Here is a 19,147-nt window from a genome sequence, read left to right on the forward strand (position 1 = left end):
GAGAATAAGAAGCAAATAGATTAAATGCAGGGTATCTTTATGAGAAACATATCCATGCATGCATGTTATGAATTTGGAATATGTTCTTCACTGTAAGAGATCAGTCTGATCCTCAGTGGTATTCCTTTGGGCGGTGAGAGGAATTGGTAAAGACCCTTTTTTGATTTCCAAAGGATGAAAGCTAGGGTGGTGTTTCATTTCATTTCATTTCATTTCAAAGGTTATGATATGAAAGGAAACTGTTTGTAAATGCATTACCATAAACTATGGAATTTCCCCACATCTTTGAGCAAGTGAACATGGCCTGTGAAAGAAACAAAGGCATTCAGCAATGGTATAAGGATACAGTACTTGCATTTCCATGAGAGCATGGGGAACCATACGAATGCATTAATTGTATGGCGGGAATACAAAAGAAAAAGAATGAATGAAGATATAAAATGTTTGATCACAGCTAACCAACTATATCATAGATGAAGTGGAACATCAAATCATAGGTGGAACAATATGAAAGGACTCTAAAACTGAGGGTTTAAGGAGGAATATCAGTAGGTGGCATATATTCTCTTTTTTCTTGTGGACGTCCATGGCTTAATTTCTTATTAGCTTAGCCCTTCCTCTGCTTTTGAACTCTTCTCTTGGGTTCCCTTGCCTGGTCAAGAGATTTTTGCTCCTTTTTCTTCTATTGGATGTCATTTTTAGTGACACCAGCCTCACACTTATGTCCACACCAAGCAAGAGATGTTATACCTTTGGTTAAATAGAGATGCTTTGAAGGCATCAATAACAGTAATATTGGCGCCTCATTTGTGATTGAGGTAATAAGTTTAGAAGCAAATCCTCTTCCCCACAAGCCATGTGTATAGGTTCCATGTGCGTGAGAGGCCCCAGAATTTTTCCATTTATCATAATTACTTGTTTATTTATCTATTTTTGATAGTTTCTTTTTCATAATATATATGTTAATTTTTTAAAACAGATGTCCTATCTAAAATTAATTGACAACAGAAGGATTGACTCTTGTTATATTTATAAGTGTCCAAGATACTCTCAGCTTAATAGATGTGAGATTTTTTTACCATCGTTTTAATGCTTGCTCTCACGTGTAAAGACAACGAATCAATCATGTGACAGAATAGACAACATAAAAAGTAATATCTGCTCTAATACCATGTTATATTTTTAAGATAATCACATAGTTTAAAACCAATTAACAAAGGGTGAAGTGGTTCCTCATATAATATATCCTATAAATATCATAATTAATATCCAAACCCGAAGAAAGAAAAAAAAAAACAAAAGATCGTGCTCATTAGGTAAGTCAATGGCTAGCAAAAAATGATGTCACATCTCTAGGAACATGATTAACATGAGATTTTGTAAGGAAAAAAAAAAACAAACATATGAAAATTTTTAGGTAGAAATCTCCATTCGGAAATTAATTAAAACTTGGTGAAATGCATTCTGGATTCAATGAAGTCATGATGGAATTAAAAAAAGGGGAAGAAAATGAGAAAAGGAATCCATTTAATTGTGGATTGTGATATGCTTCAAACAAGAAACTAAGGAGGCATGCATGGTTCATCATTTTGTCTCGCACAATGAAAGTGAAGTGCATGAACACTGAATTTTCTTTTTATTGAGGTTTTATTTTCTTTTCCTTTCATTTCATTAATCGATTCCATTCTCTTCCCAATTTTCTCTAATTTTCTGTATATAATAAAATGTAAAATAGTATTAATTTTTAAGACAAATATTCAACTTAATCATATAGCAACTACTATTATATTGTAGTATTCAAAATACCTCAACCTTAATTACCTGACGTGAGATTTATTTTAGTGTCAATAAAAAAAATTAAATACTCCCCTTGTACATAAGAATCACACCATGTTATCACTTATATATAAGAAGCATGGGATAATAAATGAGATGCTTTAAAAATCATGTCAAGTTAGATGATCGATTATTTCAAAAACTTAAATGATGAAAAATGACCTAATTGTTATATTTAAATTTTAATTTTTCCTTTTTTTGTTTTTTTTACTAAGAATATTTCCTTTTTATTAAATAATTTTACATATAACTAAATCATATATTAAATTTATAGGATAAGATGCAAATTTACCACTTTACTTATGGGTGATCCAAAGTTATCATTTATATTTGATATAATATTTAAAAAATTTTCAAAACTATTCAAAAAAATTTAAATAAGTTTTTATTCTTTTATTGTGTTTAATTAAGTTTTTATATTTTTATCTTGAGTTAAATAAATCAGTATAATTAATAATTGAATAATTGTAATTACTCTTGTCATTTTATATTTATGTAATGCTGATATGACACGTTGAGTTGTTATAATCAATACCGATGTTGCATGTTGATGCAACATGTTAATATAGTTACATGACAATCCCAATTTTCATCATAACAAGTCAATATTAATTATAAAGATTTATTTGATCTAAAATATAAATATAAAAATTTGATTGAACTTAAAAAATAAAACTTATTTAATTTATTATTTTCATGGTAAAAAAAATCAAGTGGGCACATGTCTTATTCTTTTCCATCCTAACTGTCTGTATTAATTTAACATAAAATTATGCCTATAGAAATCATATAAACATATTTTAAACAAATAAAGGACCCTACTTTCTTTAATGAGATAAAGTAGTTATAAAAACATTGTTGGTTATTCAACCCACGTTATTGTCTTGCCAACACCACCTTTTTCATTAAATAAAGATCATTAAACTAATAACATTGGTTTAAAATATAGGATGATTGGGTTTGTTTTTGTATTGTAGCAAGAAGTCATCACTTTTTAAAGTACGTCGTGACTCTAGGTGGCCCTATCAAATCAAAACTCTGTAAAGAGAAAACCATTTAACCCTGCCTTTTCCACAGCTAAGTTATACATGCTCCCATAGTGCACATGCTTGGAAGATTGTGGGAACAAACTTTCTTTCCGGACACCCGACAATGTTACTCGATGTATATCCATTGATAAATGGAAACTAAAAGCCTATTCTTTCATGTCATTTGCCCTTCACAGCATCAATATTATACATCACTTGCATTGCATTCCATAGGAAGCAAAATGAGAAGGTGAAAGAAAACCAAATAAATGAACAATTGAAGTGAGAGAGGTGAAACAAAATCGATGAAATTACATCGTTTAGACCCAATTATTTCATAAATGAGCAAAGAAAACACTCAATTCATCAAAGTATTCTTGCTTTTATGATGACATTTGGTGTTGTATTAAAAATATAATTATTGAGATGATAATATTACAGTATTTGATATATATATATATATATATATATATTAGTAGAAATGAATATTAACTTAATTTCGGTCGAATTAATGAAAAAATGATAAAATATTATATTAATCATTAGCCTTTAAGAACATAAAAGAATATGCATTGTTTCTTTTAACTTTAATGTCAACTTTTAAGACCAAAGGATCTCGATTGTCCCCATTCACTACTTTGCTTGATATGATTCCACGTTGCCAAGCCAAGCCAATTTTCTTTCGTCTGTGCTATTAATAATGATCATGGTTGGTCACATCAAATCTAGATCTTCCTTAAAAGATTACAACTTTGAATTTTACATGAATATGATGAGGAGCAATGAAACTTTTCCCATTTTTTAATTATGGTTAGAAAGCCAAAATTTATGGAAATGATGGCAAGCAGTTCAACATGAGGCCAGAATTAAATTCTCGTACTGTCCATAAGAAATCATGGCCACCAGTTAGCTTTCTTTTAATCATTATGGTTTTGGCAATAGATAAGCATGGAAAGCACCGGTTCTGATTTCTTCTTACCATTCTATATGATGATGATGCTGAAGATGATAATGATCTGATCTCACATTGCACTGATTGATTCACATGCTTGGAAGATTGTAGAATTTCTTACTAAAAGAGATTCAACATCTTTATTATCAATTACCCTTTTGCTTTTTTCTTCTTGTTTTGCGTTGTTTAGGTCGTTTACAACTAATGAGTGATCACAATTTGTCATCTACTTGTTACCCAAATCCAATTTCTTGGTACTCTATTGAGGCTTTAAGTCTAAGGATCAAATTTCTGAATCAATGATTATTATATTAGTTTTTAATATATTTAATTAGTTTTGATTTCGTGCCTCCACATAAAAATTTATGAATTTTTTTATATAATTAATTTTTTTGATCTCGCGTATCAAATATTAAAATTTATGATTTTTTTTAATATTAATAATTATAATAAAAAATTTTAAAACAGAAATTAAAAAATAATTTGACATATATAATAATTAAATTCTTGTTCAACATTTTAATTTAATTAATGAAGATAAAAGTGATAATGCATGAATTCGTTTTCATTGTATAGTAGTGAATTAGTGAAGTGAGTCTGTACAACTTGGGATGTAAATTCTCCTTACTTGGGTCTAGGTTTGGTTAGCCTTGGTCTTGGCTTTGGGCTAGCAAGAAAATGTGTGGGATTGTCCCCATTGGGCTCAAATGGAACTTAAGCAGATCAAGGTTTATGTGTTATTTATTTTGAATCGGTAAAAAATAAGATATATTTTGAATTTATATAAAGTTTTTATATTTAATAAATATATTTTTTAAATTAAAAATATAAGTTTGTGATAAGTGATATTAAAATTGATCTAACTTTTCATTGAAATAAGAATTTTATGAGATATATCAAGATCGAGATAGACCCGAACTAAAATATAGTTTATTTTTTTTATAGGTGAAAGAACTATTAGTAAGAGATGAAATTAATTTAAATTTATAAATAAGAATCTTTTTTTATTTAATAAATGTATCTTTTAGGTTAAAAATGCGAGTAGGTGACACTTAGATGTTCCATAACTTACAATTTTATCGATAACAAATGCATATGTATAAATCTAATATTTATTATTATTATACCTTTTTTGAGAAATTAAATTGTTTGATTATCAAATAAAATTTCATTAGTCTTCAATGAATTGCTAAAGAATTTCACGTTGTCAAATAATGTTTATGAAATTTTGGATGGATAATGAGTGTTTATAAATATTTTTTAAGGTTATTAGATTATTCAAAATTTTATTTTTAAATTTTTTTTTCATTTGATGCATTATTCTTGTTAATTTAAAAAATATATTAATTACAAAAAATGACCTCGCAATTCCGCTCTCACACTTCAGAGCAACAGCAGAACCCAATGCCAAGAAACCAATAAAACACAGCCACGCGTCTGGACTCCACGAACTTCGATTCACTCGATCACCCCACTCTCCAATATTCAAAAGCATAAAACAGAAGTGAAGACAGAAAATACGAAAGGACATTTTCAGGGCTCGCAATTGACTCAGTTCCCACTCCGCAGAGCCCAAGTATCAAAATTACTCAGCAAGAGAAGGAAAGAAGGGAACAAATCAGCGAAGAAGCTTTCTCTTCAAACAAATTAACGTCAGTTCTCTCTCTCTCCAAATCTGACTTTTGGAATTTTTTTCCTTAATTTGTGAGTTTCTTTTTATCTATCATTTTGTCGAAAGAAAATGTGGCTTAAGCTATTGTTTAGTGTGTATAATGCAGCTTCAGATATGTAATTATCTTTGCATGTCCTGCAATTTTTGTTAATAAATAATCAGTGCGACGAAGGATCTTTATTGTTTGTTTTCCTTTTGAAGATATCAAGTGGAAAGTTTACTAACCTAGCTGTTAAACTTTTCTTTTTCGAAATGGGTTAATGTTGTGGATTTTCAGAAATTTATGGAATATGTGGAAAATTTCTTACTCTGGAAATTATAATTGAATAATAAATAAAAATATAGGGAAACTTTTAATAGGACTTAGTGTTGAAAGCAATTTTTGTAAAGTAACCCCCTTTTCATTTTTCTTGAAAGGATGTCAACATTAGTTAGTCTAATTGCAAAAAGATGTGTAAATGGATAAGTGTTAAACTTGGAAATTTTGACTTTGAAAGTCTGGTTAGTGTGACTGAAGAATGAAAGAAAACCCATTTTTGTTAGTGAAGTTTTGTGCATATCATTCTTTATATGCTTAAACATATTATAGTCTCTTTTCTGCTACTTACATAAATCTTTGGTGGTTTCAAGTTTCTGCTTTTTAATTTTTTTTTATGCTGATTTGCTGCTTTAATAATCATTTTTTGTTGCTGTTTTTTGCTCCCTTCATTTAGCATATATCTTAAAGCTCAATTTTAATCTTGAAGTATGCCTCGGAAAATGATCTTCTGTTTTTTACTTTTGGTTTGACCTCACATTATGCAATATAATGAAGTGATATCCCTTCCATGTTAACTATTGCATAAGTTGTACTAGGGAGCTATTTAGTTACATTTGCTGTTTTTTTAGTATTTTGATCAGTTAATTTCTAAAGTATGCCTTTTCTTCTACGTTTTAGTGTGCCCAATGGTATTTTTCGTGGCATAATCATGTTCAATGATGAGGCCTTTTTCTTTATCCCAATTTCTGGAGTTTGCTACTCATAAAAAGGCTATTTTGGTCATGATTTCAGCCATGTATTATTGTTAGTATTAACATTTTTTAAAATGTAGACTGATCAGATGGATTCCAGTTCTGGCGAAGAGTCAGATCTTAGCGAGTCTGAGATTAATGACTACATGGAGAAGCCTTATGAACAGCTTAAATCTGGGAAGTACCAAGTAAAGGCCTTAAATGGTAGCTTAAGATGCCCCTTTTGTGCTGGGAAGAAGAAACAAGACTACAAGTACAAGGATTTGCTTCAACATGCCTCTGGAGTGGGCAAAGGATCTGCCAACAGAAGTGCAATACAGAAGGCCAACCACCTGGCCTTGGCAAAGTATTTGGAAATTGACCTAGCTAGTGAAGCAGATCAGACCATGCGTCCAGCTGTACCACGAGCTGTTAACCAAACTCCCGAGCAAAATGATCTCTATGTTTGGCCTTGGATGGGAATAATTCTTAACATAGTAGCTGAGTCAAAGGATAAAAATGCATTGCATGATCAAGGGTACTGGTTGAAGAAGTTTGCTAAATACAAACCTTTAGAAGTTCAAAGTTTCTGGAATGAGCAAGATCTGACTGGACAAGCCATACTGAAATTCAATAATGATTGGAATGGATTCATGAACGCAACGGAGTTTGAGAAAGTTTTTGTAACTGAGCATCACAGTAAAAAACATTGGAATGAGAAACGAACACATCTTGGTTCAAACATTTATGGTTGGTGTGCACGTGCTGATGACTACCATTCTGACGGGCCAATAGGGGAGTATCTTCGCAAGGTGGGAAAATTAAGAACCATTTCTGACATTGTCCAAGAAACTGCTCAGGATAGGAATAATGTTGTGGCAAACTTGGCCACAAGAATTGACTTGACAAATGAAAATTTGGAAGAATTACAGTACAAATACAATGAGACGACTATGTCCTTAAGCAGAATGCTTGAAGAGAAAGATAAGCTACACCTTGCCTTTATTGAAGGTCTGTCCAGTTTCTTTGTCTTGACCTTTTTGTGTCTTTTTTCATGTATACACTTGCACTTCGCATGTTTAGTTGGTTGTAAACGCTTTCAGAATGTTAAAAGTTTGCCAAGCTTTTGTTAACAATGTGACACGCATCATTTTTAAATTCAAATGGCTTTCTTAAGTATTGGACTTAATTTGCTACACTTGGCCTCCTCTTCTTTTTTTTTTTTTTTTTAAAAACCATGGCCTTCTCTTCTTGATGTAATAAATCAAATTATGGCTTTATGTTTTATTCTTACAGAGTAGATTTAAAAGTTTATTCATAATCTCTGAATGGTTTGTGAAGCTAATGGCCATGTGCCAATCAGATAGACATCTAGATTGCTGTTTGGGTTTTGAAGTACATTCATGGACTCATTTAATATATTATGATTATAAAATCAGAATTGTCATTCACAGATGGCTTAAAATTATCAGGCTTGAAATAAGACATGAATCAATAGTATTTTTGTGTTTTAATTGTTCATCAGAGACGAGGAAGATGCAGAGGCTTGCTCGAGATAATGTTCGAAGGATCTTGGAAGAACAGGAAAAGCTGAATTATGAATTGGAAACAAAGAAAAGGAAAATTGACTATTGGAGCAAGGAGTTGAACAAACGTGAGGCACTAACTGAGCGTGAGAGGCAAAAACTTGATGAAGACAAGAAGAAAGTAACCTGTCTTTCCTTGCAAGCCACCTAGCCTTCACATTTTTTAAGAACTGTTGGCCAATTAATTACATGCTTATTACCAAGCTATCTTTTTTTCTGTTTTTCCGTTGCAATTTCATGTCAGTTCTAGTTCTGAATGAGATTATCTTCAATATGGTTAAATACATATTCATTATCTTGTAGCATATCATGCCGAGTGTACTGTTGCTTCATCCTAACAAAACCTATCAACATGTATAGTCTTTTTATACAGGGTACTACTCATAGGTTTTAATTTTTGTGTGGCAAAAGCTGCTAGTACTGACTTATATACTAAAATTAAGGCTACATTAGCAATAAATGTCTGAACTGCTCTAGGAGAAAATCAGTTGCTTAATTTATGCATAACAGCACCTGTCACTGACATTGTCTTTTGTCTTTCCAGAATAATGAAAGAAACAATTCACTTCAGTTGGCTTCTATGGAGCAGAAAAAGGCTGATGAGAATGTGTTAAGACTGGTTGAAGAGCAAAAGGTGCTTAACATAGTAATTTATTATAACGTAGCACATTGTATTTTGCACTTTATAGTTATTTCACGTATTCTTTTAATGGGGATTTTTAATTTCCAGAGGGAGAAAGAAGAGGCCCTGAAAAAGATACTTCAGTTGGAAAAACAGCTGGATGTTAAGCAGAAGTTGGAAATGGAAATTGAAGAGTTGAAAGGGAAGCTGCAGGTGATGAAGCATCTTGGACAAGATGATGCAGTTGTACAGAAGAAGATGGAAGAGATGAATAATGAGTTGAAAGAAAAGATTGAGGATCTGCAAGATATGGAATCGACAAACCAAGCTCTTATAGTCAAAGAGCGCCAGAGCAACGATGAGCTACAAGAATCACGGAAAGTGTTAATTCAGGTACTCCCTGTTTTTTCTTGGCTTAGGAATGAATTATATTTGCCCAGGGCACAGAATACTATGTAGATTCATGCAACTGATCATGGAACCTATATTCTAATTCTTCTCTTTAGGGTTTGCGAGAGTTGTTGGGTGCTCGAGTTAATATTGGATTAAAGAGAATGGGAGAGCTTGATGAAAAAGCTTTCCAAAACACTTGTAAGTTGCGATTTTCACCTGATGAAGCAGCAGTACAGGCCACTACCCTATGCTCGTTGTGGCAGGAGAATCTAAAGAATCCAGAGTGGCATCCATTCAAAATTATAAATGAGGGAGGGAATCACAAGGTACACTGTTTGCATATTATCCATATGGCAACCTAAGTCAAATAGTCATCAGTATATTTTAATTGGTCCTAGGCCTAGATCAAATTTTGCTTGAAATATAGAAATAGTGCAAATACTATCTCTGGTGTCACATGGAGAATGAAGTGGATGATTTTCCTTTTTTATTTGCTTAAGAATCAGAAGTTGTAAGTGCTCTAGAGCCTCTTTGATATTGCCTTTTCATTACTGTGAATTATGGATATAAAGATGGCCTCTTTCACCGTTTAGCACATGATTTCTGCAAAATTTTTTGATGAGTTCTTTTGCATAAATAACTTGTTAAAAGGATGTCCCAGATATTCAACCTTTTCTTTTCTGTTGGGGGCCCCTTGGGTAAAAAAGATGGCTATTGCCGTTGAGAAAGAATATCAATGACTAACTGAGTGCTCAATAATGTTGTGTGTGGTGCAGGAAATCATAAATGAAGAAGATGAGAAACTACGAAATCTAAAGCAGGAATGGGGTGAAGAGATTTATGAGGCAGTGGTAACAGCTTTTAAAGAATTAAATGAGTATAATCCCAGTGGGAGATATGTTATTTCTGAGCTCTGGAACTTCAAGGAAAACAGGAAAGCCACGCTAAAGGAAGTCATTAATTATATTGTTAAGAACATCAAGACAGCAAAGCGCAAGAGGACTTGAGGCAAAGGTTTGTATTTACGGACCATTTTGAGGCAAATAATTCATTCATTACCTTTTCCATGTTCTTCTGTCATGATTTGCAGGAGTTTTGGTTTGTGAATTAGTACTTTAAGGCAGTTGTTTATGATTTTATTTGACATTTGTCGCCTTCTTGAGACTGTAGGTCTTCTGCAATTTTATTTATGTTCTTTACCTTCCCTAGTCTTTGGTCCTTATTCTTGATACTTCATACTGTGACAAAAACAAAATTACATCGAAACATAGCATATATTAGCTGTTGAGTTGAAATTATCAATGGAACATTACAGGCATGGTATTGCACCTGCGCTTAGCTTGCTTAACGTTTCATGTTTGAACTGTTTACTGATATATTTAAATTGCCGGATGACACAGGATCCAATGAAACTTCAAGAGTTCAGGATCTGACTAATCTACTGGGATAATATGCCTACGGAGCTGCACCATATTGCTTGATCGGTCAATTGTATTTTCAGCCGCCTGATGAATCCTGAACTTAAAGAGTTGTTAGTATTTTAGTTGGGAAATATTCTCGGTGACTGCGCAGTCTAGATCTGCAATCCTTTCTTTTTATTCAAATCATTATCAGCATGGTAGTTGTTTATGTTCATCTATCTAAAAAATGCTATGACTTTTTCATGAATGGCGTATGCATGAAATTCAGTTGGCAGAATCTGTTCCAATCACATCCTTTTTCATGGGAGTTGGGTGAGACCACAACACTCAATACAGCATGTTCACTCTCAAGGACAAGCTGCTTAATTGGCTTTGCTATCTCACGCTCAGGTAACATGAGATAACAACTACACTTTATGGCGTTCTTTCTTTGTTATATTGCTACATACTCTTCATGAACCACAGGGTCGGCAGGATATAATTTTTGTCCTTTTCTCTTTTTTTTTTTTTTAATTATGGCCAATTTTGCCAATACAGATCCCACCATAAGGGGGGGCAGTCTCCGTCGGTGCTCCGAAACCTATCTAACTGACATCATATGGGGAGCAACCAAAACCGATTGACCCACGAGTCGGAACAGGAGATAACTGAAACTGGTTATATTCAGTCGGTTTGGATCGGTTGCTCAATTGCTAACCAATTAATTTATTAAAAAATATTATTTTAATATTTCACAACAATTAAATTAGCTTATTTATAAATCATAATCAAAACAACAAAAATTTCAAATGAATAAAAAAAATAATTATACATATTTATAATATATTCATACAAAAACCTCACATGTACATTTGATTCGACGATTTCGAATCCATCAATCACTTAATATCTCATATGAGCATGTCTCTAAAATGTTAAAGAAAAATATTATAATTAATGTAAATTAATGGGTTAAAATAACCCAAATATATTATAAATAAAAATATGAATAATTCTTAACAATAACATTATCTAAAGAACTAAAGAATATATTATTCAATTCTTCAACAAATCTAAAAAATATATTAAAAAATGATAAATTAACTTTTAAATAAAGAACTAAAGAAACGTAAGAGTTAAAATTGAGAAAATCAAATGAACAAAGTATCAACAATAAATAAAATAATTACCTGAATCAACTTTCTCGAGCTCTTTTATAGCATACTCAATGTCTTTCGAATCAAAACATGAGTCAATCTTGAGAACAAACAAATGTTTACACGAACTTAGGAGTCCTATACGTATCGACTATTAAAAGTGTTGATACGAGGATTACCAATACATCATGAGCATTATCGAAAAGTATAAGAAACATGACTATCGAGTTTACATCACATAAGAACATTAAAGTCATCAGATAAATATTTATCTAATTTTGTTTTTTCGTGCTCTCTGTCACTTTCCATTCTATATCTCCCATATGTCGAAAATTTTTCTCCTTTAGTTACATAAGAACCTGAAATCTTTACTGACAAATCAATTGTTGCGAGAAAAGATAAATTCTCCTCACATTTGCCCAATCGTTTTCGTTGGGCACCCCATCTCTCCCATCAATAGCTCAATGTTGTGACGACTATCGGCCACATCAAAGGCTGCAAAAGCCTTTTCAAATTTTAAAGCAGCACTCAACATCAAATAAGTAGAACTCTATCTGGTGCTAACATCCAAACACAATAAACTCTTTGAATCTAATTCTAGACAATATGATAGATACGAAAACAGGGTAATTAAGAAAAGGATGATAACATTCTAACACTTACTAGAAATGGACGTCAACCATTAAATACCCTAAAAAGTAATTGCATTTTGTTAGGGTCGTGCAGTCACATTTCAGAAGCTGCTCACAGATGGCGATGGTGTAAATGCTGTGTTCATTCATGGTAAGAAATATAACCATCAAGATTATATTCCATCATTTTCCCAATTTGCAATCACATAATATATGAACATAAATGCACCACTTGACACTTGACAGATACATGGAACATAAAGCTTTGTAACGCGGTAACAGCAAGGACAAAGAGAACAATAAGCAAAAGAAAATATTCATAAATTACGAAAATTGTTGCCAACAGTGTACATTGAAGTGTGGGTATGAAGCACACTCAGTACAGACAAACAAGCAGTTGTCCAAACCTTTTTTGGTTTTTATTGCTTTTCATTTCAATGGGTACTCTGTCCATTCTCAACACCTAAACCGTACAACACACCGGAATACTTTTCCAAAGAACCACTAAAGAAATTCTCTTTCAATTTCCTGAATGTACAAGATGTGAGCAAACTATCTGAACCCGCTTGATGACAAATCCCAACTCTTTCTACTTCCAACAACTCTGCAAGCTTGTTCAATCCACCGTACAGACTATTGCAGAACTTCATCAAATGCTTGATATCATAGAGAGTAGGAAAGTAAATATTAATCAAACTAAAGAACCCAACTTGCGTATCCGGCAAATTCTGGCAAGTCAAAAGCTTAAGCAAGTACCCGAAATCATAACCACTATGGAAAGTAACCCAATGCACACTATCATTCAAAACGATCCCTGAAGACATCAAAAGCTCACCAAAGTTCATTGCATCAATACCCTTCTCATTGTTTTTCTTGAAATCAATCCCACTTTGCCTCAAAAGCTCAATAGAATCATTAGCAAACACATCCTCATTGACATTAAACTCCCGGAAATTGAATTGCCAAATGCAATACTTATCAGTTCCACAAGTAGGCAAGTTTCCTTCCTCGTCGGAAAATGTAAGACCCAATTGAATCAACTTTAACATATCGACATTGTCTTTCAAAGTTTGGTAGTTATAGTCACAGATGTACTTAAAATTGCCCAGGGGACGCAACACAACGCCGGGAAACTCAGTGTCCATGGCAACGTAGGGGTAGTCATCAACTATTTCACGGATCAAAGCGAATTCTTCCTCAAGGTTATCGTTCCAGACCTCACGGATTTGGATTGAATCGCTCTTTGGCAACAAAGACATCACTTGAAAAACCAACAAAAAAAAAACTAATTTCTATTTCAACCAATAACAACCCAAGAAGACAAAGATTCCTAAATTACCACGAAAACCCCCAAACAGGGAATTAATTTGCAAAACACCCAGATTGAATTTCACCAGATCTGCAAGAAATTACAATAAATTTAAGGCCAAAGATCCTACAAACCAAAAAAAAGCCAGCATCACACAGAAATAACTTTCGAATAATTAAACAATAAATTACATAGATGATTATATAGATGGAGAAATGAAGAAGGAACTTACCTTGAGAAGTGAAAAGGGGAAGGATTTTTTAGAGAAATAGATTAAATAAGGCAGATTCTACAGAGAAAGATCCAGAAAATATCTGAAAGGTCCTTCCTTTCTCTCTGTAAGGTTTCGGGTTTGGAGTATTATTGGAGGCCCTGGACTGGGGTTTGATTTTTCCTTTTTCCTTTAGGAACTGGTCGTTGACTCGTTGTGGTTATTTTTTTAACTTTTTTTTTTTATCTGTTCTGTTTGTTTCCTGGGAAAAGAAGAGGCTTCACGTTTCTGTTATTTTATATATGCAATGGAGTGACAAGGGGAATGGTCTGGAGCCTACAGCCTTTCCCTTTGCCCACCTCCTTATGCACAGGAAGGAGAGAAATCTAAAATAAATTCATATTTTCCAGGAAAATTGCAGATTCCATTTTCCAGACATTTAGGACACCTAGTTTATTCTATTTTTCTTAAAACAAATTTATTACTAAGTACTTTTTTTTTAAAAGGTTCATTTATTTTTATTACCTAGTATGTTTTTTTCCTTAAAAAAGTATATAATAGGTGTTCATTAGTCAAATTTAGTGGGATTTTCGTTTTTAAAATTTAGACTCGAAAGTTTACTAGATTTGCATATTAATTATTTTTTTAAAATAATAAAATTATGGGTTAACATTTTAATATCTTTAAATTAATTTTATAATAGAATTAAACAAAAATATAATATTTATTAAAAAAATTTAATTCGTTTAATTTGAATTTAGATTTAAAAAATTATATTCCAATTCGACTCGAAATAGATCAAATTTGTAAATTATAACGAATAACTCGATCCATTAATTACCTCATAAAAAGAACTTAAAATTTGTCATAACTCGTAAATCGACATCAAAATTTTCTTACTTTTTTTTCAAAATGCAATACACCTCATAAATACAAGCAAAAGAAGTATTACAAGTTACGTAAGAAGAACTTGAAATCTTTATGGTCAAATAATAAAATTGTTATAGAAAAAAACAAATTCTCTTAACGTTCCGTGACATAATTGTTCTATACTTTTTCTTATTTGCAAAACAATACTTAAAAAATAATAATAAAATGTTAACTAAAATCAAGTATTTATAATTAGTAGTCTCTTTATTGATATTTTATATTTATAACAAATTTATTTTATCTATTATTTGTATAAATAAATACTATCTTTATCATATTAAATTCTAAGACTTAGGGTTCTTTAGCATAATCGACAACATTAGTTGTCTAATGTTAATTCTGGTGCTCGTCCTCACACAGAAGAAGAGATATTCAATCATGCACATGTCATATTAACAATTATGATGGCCAAACTTGTTTTCTTTTTAATTTTTCTTAGGAAGGATGCTTTTTTTGATGTGAAGTTAGAATCCATAACTGCTTTCAACCTGCTATCTTTTTATTGTCTGTTGATTAGTTTTTACTTATTTTTATTATATTGATCATGTTATTTATGAAATAATAATTTTCTTTAATCCTTTTAATGAAATTTTTTTATTTTACCAAAAAATGAGCACCAACATTTAAATTTGAAGCTAGTCTTGATTAGCAGGGAGATAGAACTTACCTCAATAAATTCTTTTGAAGTTTTCCTTTTTTTATTTTTTCTTAAATATTGTAAAAATTCTATCATAATACTTAGAAGAATCTCTAAATTATTTAAAAAATTTTAAATAATTTTTTTTACATTTATTCAGTCCATTATACTTTTAATTTAAATGAAATAAATCTTAATAATTGATTAATCATCAAAAATTAAAATATCATTTACCATTTTATACTTATGTAACACTAATAAAAAGTAAAAATGCCACATAACTATATCATCATGTCACATAATCATCTATTTTATCATGTCGGCATGTTATGCTAGCTTTACATGATATAAAGTAATAAATAATATTTTAATAAATAATAATTAATTAATTATTAATTATAAAATTTTATTTAATTTAAAATAAAAATATAAAAATATAATAAATATAATAAGAAATAAAAAATTATTTGAATTTTCTTAAATAACTCGATAATTTTTTAAAGTATTATGCCGTCCTTTTATTATTATTTTTTTAAACATCTCATAACAAGTATCAAAATAATAATTTTTATTTGTTACAAAAAAATAAATTAATTGATTAGCAATCGAACATCTGATTAAGTATGGTCAATTTTCGTTATCTCACATTCCAATCCGAGGGTCGATAGATTCCAGTTGCTCCCACATGATGCTTGTTAGGTTAGTTTCGAAGCACTACTCTCAACCGAAACCGACCGATGCTCCCTCAGCTCCGTGCGATTCTCGTCCTATAAGCCAAAATCCAGGTGAGAAATTAAAAGAAAAAAAAATGAAAAAAAAAACCAGTAACATGAATCAGTTTCTTCTCCAAGTCAGAAAAAGATATATAAAATACCCATTTAATTATTCTATGAACCTAACAAGAACAAATGCAGTAATAAATGAAAATGCAAGTAAAATTTTAATCTGCTTTGACCTTGAAGAGCTCAAGCAGCAAGCAGATAAAGTTGTTTGCAACCATGCAAAGGCCTTATGCTTCTCTAACTCCCATAAACTTAGACAAACCTGGGTTCAAATAAGTGAATAACCCATCCTTACCATATTGACTATTTGTTGTACTCACCATTCCAAATGCCTGGAGGAAATAGGATAGACAGACCTCTTTGTGACATTATATTGCCAATGGACATCAGAAAGAAGGGCCTAGGCATGCACATTGGCCAACACAGAGGTAATTAACATAATATCCATGCAGCAAACGAAACTAGAATCTAATAATAATCAACAATAATTACCAACACAAAGCCAATTAGCCTACCAGAATCCCATGTTCTTCCAGTTGAATAATCCTTGAGACATTGCCAGACTACAGTCCGCATGTACGGTAACTCATCTTTTTCTTTTCTTTTTTTTTTTTTTTAAGTTTTGATATTTTGGACTATCATCGGCAAGGCACATGGAAGCAGCTGCCAATCAATTAAAGCAATTCCAAACAACTTCTTAAATGTTGACAACCACCAAAATAGCAGAAACAGCGACACATGTTGGGTCAATCAGGTGTTTGACAGAAAAAGCAGGCTACTAATAATGGATTTCAACAGTCCTAACATGATAAGCAACAGCTCTTCAGTTGGCATATGCCTCATAGCACATACATATTGCTAACAAGACACATTCAATGAATGCAGCTTTAACAAACCCGCACATGCTGGACACAGGCTAGACATCTGCTAGTTTCCAAAGAATTTCTGGGCAATCAACAGGGCACATAAATACTGAAACCATGCTTCAACAAAGACAAGAATCCGACTATGAAGGGCTGAGCCTATTTACGTTTATATTTAAATCATTATTCTTACTAGCATATCCACTCTCATCAAACTTTTTTCCATGCAATTTCCATAAAACATAGTCATACTAATTAGAGTGGCAGGCATGAGATATACCAATAAGAACATGGCAGAGAGACTGCAGAGGCACATGCCATAAATATAACTAGGGATAACATTCTATGATACATCCCAGCACTATAAAACCAAGTATAGCCACGTAAGTTTCCTAATTTCTTAAATTTTGCAGCCAGTCAAGAAATTTTGTCATAACCCCCTTTGTTGCTCAGGTCTGTGCAAAGTTGGGGCATTTCATGAAAGGCAAGAAGAGTGCCTCAAGGTCCTCAACAGAATGGTCCATCTTATAATATATTAAAACTCAAAAGTATCCCAGGCATTAAGCTAGCATTAGAAAAGTAGAAAGCTCTAATGGTAAAAGCAAATAAAAAAATGAAAAATGATGTTTCCTTAATGGAGTTAGAAATAACTAAATAACATCAAATAAGGGGAACCTGAATCAATGATAAATAACTCAGGAACTAGCTTACTCAAGACAAAAGATACACAGCACTCCAACAATCCAAGGGATGTAGAGCCTTCCTTGTTGCTAGATAATATACAGATACAGAGATTCATAGCTACAGAAAGGAAGGGCTTTGTAAACAATCCATGCTTGTTGACAACAATGTTTCTCATCCTATTATCCTCTGCATGATGAATAAATGAACATCTAAATATGAATTGCTCTAGATGATAACAAGGGTTAAGAAATGGCAGAGAAAGTTGAACTTGAGGCAAAGGGCTTGTTTGAAGGATGAAAGTAAATTTTCTAAACAGATTTTAAAGCAGCTTTATAAACATACAAGAGAAGGAAAATGACAAAGATCATAATATATGTTACAATTGCATAGATTGTATCAAATCCTAAACCAGAAACTCGATGAGCTAAACCTTGTATTTGCATACTCAATGCATTAATAACACGCTAAAAGAGTCAGGTAAACAGTATTCTTTATATGACACCTCTTCTAATGATTAACAACCATTACTAAGGTCCTGAATTTCCCTCATGTAATATCAGAAGAAAAAAAATGATCTCTGAAGAAATGTCACCAAGGTAGGAAAAGGCAAATTACCTAACAAATAAGCATCGAAGCAGATTTCAGGCGAGATCCATGTCTTCAAACAGCAACTCCCAAACAATATTTATTCCCTGAGAAGAGATAACCTAGATAATGGATCTTACCTCACACATTGAAGAAATCATAGAGCAGCTATTTCTATACAGAGAAACCTTAAATTCAGATCAAAATTCATTATCATCCAGAAGTCTGAAACTAGAACAGAAATATTAAAAGGAAAGAACTTGATGGTGAAAAGATTACTTTTAAATTCAGTCCAAATGAAGAGAGAGAGAGAGAAAGATTAACAGAGAAGGGGGGGGTTTGGGGTTGTGAGAGGGAAACAATATAGGATGTAATCTAATCCCATACCATATAATTGATACAAAGGCAGGGCATTTGAGAAAAGGATGATAACATTTAAACACTTACTGGAAATGGACATCTACCATTAAATACCCTAAAAAGTAATGCATTAATTTAAGATTGTGCAGTAACTTTTCAGAAGCTGCTCATAGGTGGTGATGGTGTAAAGGTTGTGCTCATTCATAGTTACAAATATAACCATCAATATCATGTTCCATCATTTTCCCAATTTGCTATCACATAATATATGAACACAAATATGCCACTTGACACTTGACAGATACATGAAACATAATAATTCATAATGCTGTAACAGCAAGAACAAGGAGAACAATAAGCATAAGAAAATATTCATAAATTACGAAGATTGTTGCCAACAGTTTACATTGAAGTGTGGGTATGAGGCACACTTGTACAGACAAACATAGAGTTATCCAAATCTTTTTTGTTATTATTACTTTTCATTTTCAATTGCTCTGTCCATTCTCAACACCTAA

At 32.0% G+C, this 19,147-nt stretch overlaps 1 protein-coding gene and 2 pseudogenes across 6 annotated transcripts in view; 1 reads left to right on the forward strand and 2 right to left on the reverse strand.

The window, feature by feature from the left end:
- The first annotated feature begins 5,319 nt into the window (after nt 1–5,319).
- On the forward strand, nt 5,320–10,743 carry FDM1 (XH/XS domain-containing protein). Of its 2 annotated transcripts, none has more exons than XM_021442513.2 (8): nt 5,320–5,468; nt 6,580–7,489; nt 8,004–8,185; nt 8,609–8,698; nt 8,795–9,079; nt 9,193–9,405; nt 9,856–10,093; nt 10,480–10,743. In XM_021442513.2, exons 2-7 carry the CDS (start codon nt 6,589–6,591, stop codon nt 10,084–10,086), a joined length of 1,902 nt encoding a protein of 633 aa, XP_021298188.1. In that variant the 5' UTR covers nt 5,320–5,468; nt 6,580–6,588; the 3' UTR covers nt 10,087–10,093; nt 10,480–10,743. The 2 variants fall into 2 exon arrangements, with proteins under 2 accessions (XP_021298188.1, XP_021298190.1); XM_021442515.2 differs by having other exon boundaries at nt 5,338–5,468; nt 6,589–7,489.
- Nucleotides 10,744–12,568: 1,825 nt separating this feature from the next.
- Nucleotides 12,569–19,147, reverse strand: part of LOC110427216 (putative CCR4-associated factor 1 homolog 7 pseudogene) — a 13,876-nt pseudogene continuing 7,297 nt past the window's right edge. The window contains exons 1-2 of one of the 3 annotated variants that reach the window (XR_016352020.1): nt 13,810–14,199; nt 12,569–13,667 (exon numbers count right to left, since the gene is read on the reverse strand). The product of XR_016352020.1 is annotated as a putative CCR4-associated factor 1 homolog 7 pseudogene, transcript variant X1 (transcript). Of the gene's footprint in view, nt 13,704–13,809; nt 14,200–19,147 lie in introns of those variants that run through there. The other 2 variants (XR_016352022.1, XR_016352021.1) reach the window with 2 other exon arrangements.
- LOC110427219 (putative CCR4-associated factor 1 homolog 7 pseudogene) overlaps nt 18,985–19,147 on the reverse strand; it is a 1,502-nt pseudogene continuing 1,339 nt past the window's right edge. The window contains exon 2 of the transcript XR_016352038.1: nt 18,985–19,147. This exon is cut by the window's right edge and continues 923 nt beyond it. The product of XR_016352038.1 is annotated as a putative CCR4-associated factor 1 homolog 7 pseudogene (transcript).

Source organism: Theobroma umbraticum, unplaced genomic scaffold (assembly GCF_002168275.2).
Source record: "Theobroma umbraticum cultivar Fairchild unplaced genomic scaffold, ASM216827v3 scaffold_228.0, whole genome shotgun sequence".
Lineage (NCBI taxonomy): Eukaryota > Viridiplantae > Streptophyta > Magnoliopsida > Malvales > Malvaceae > Theobroma > Theobroma umbraticum.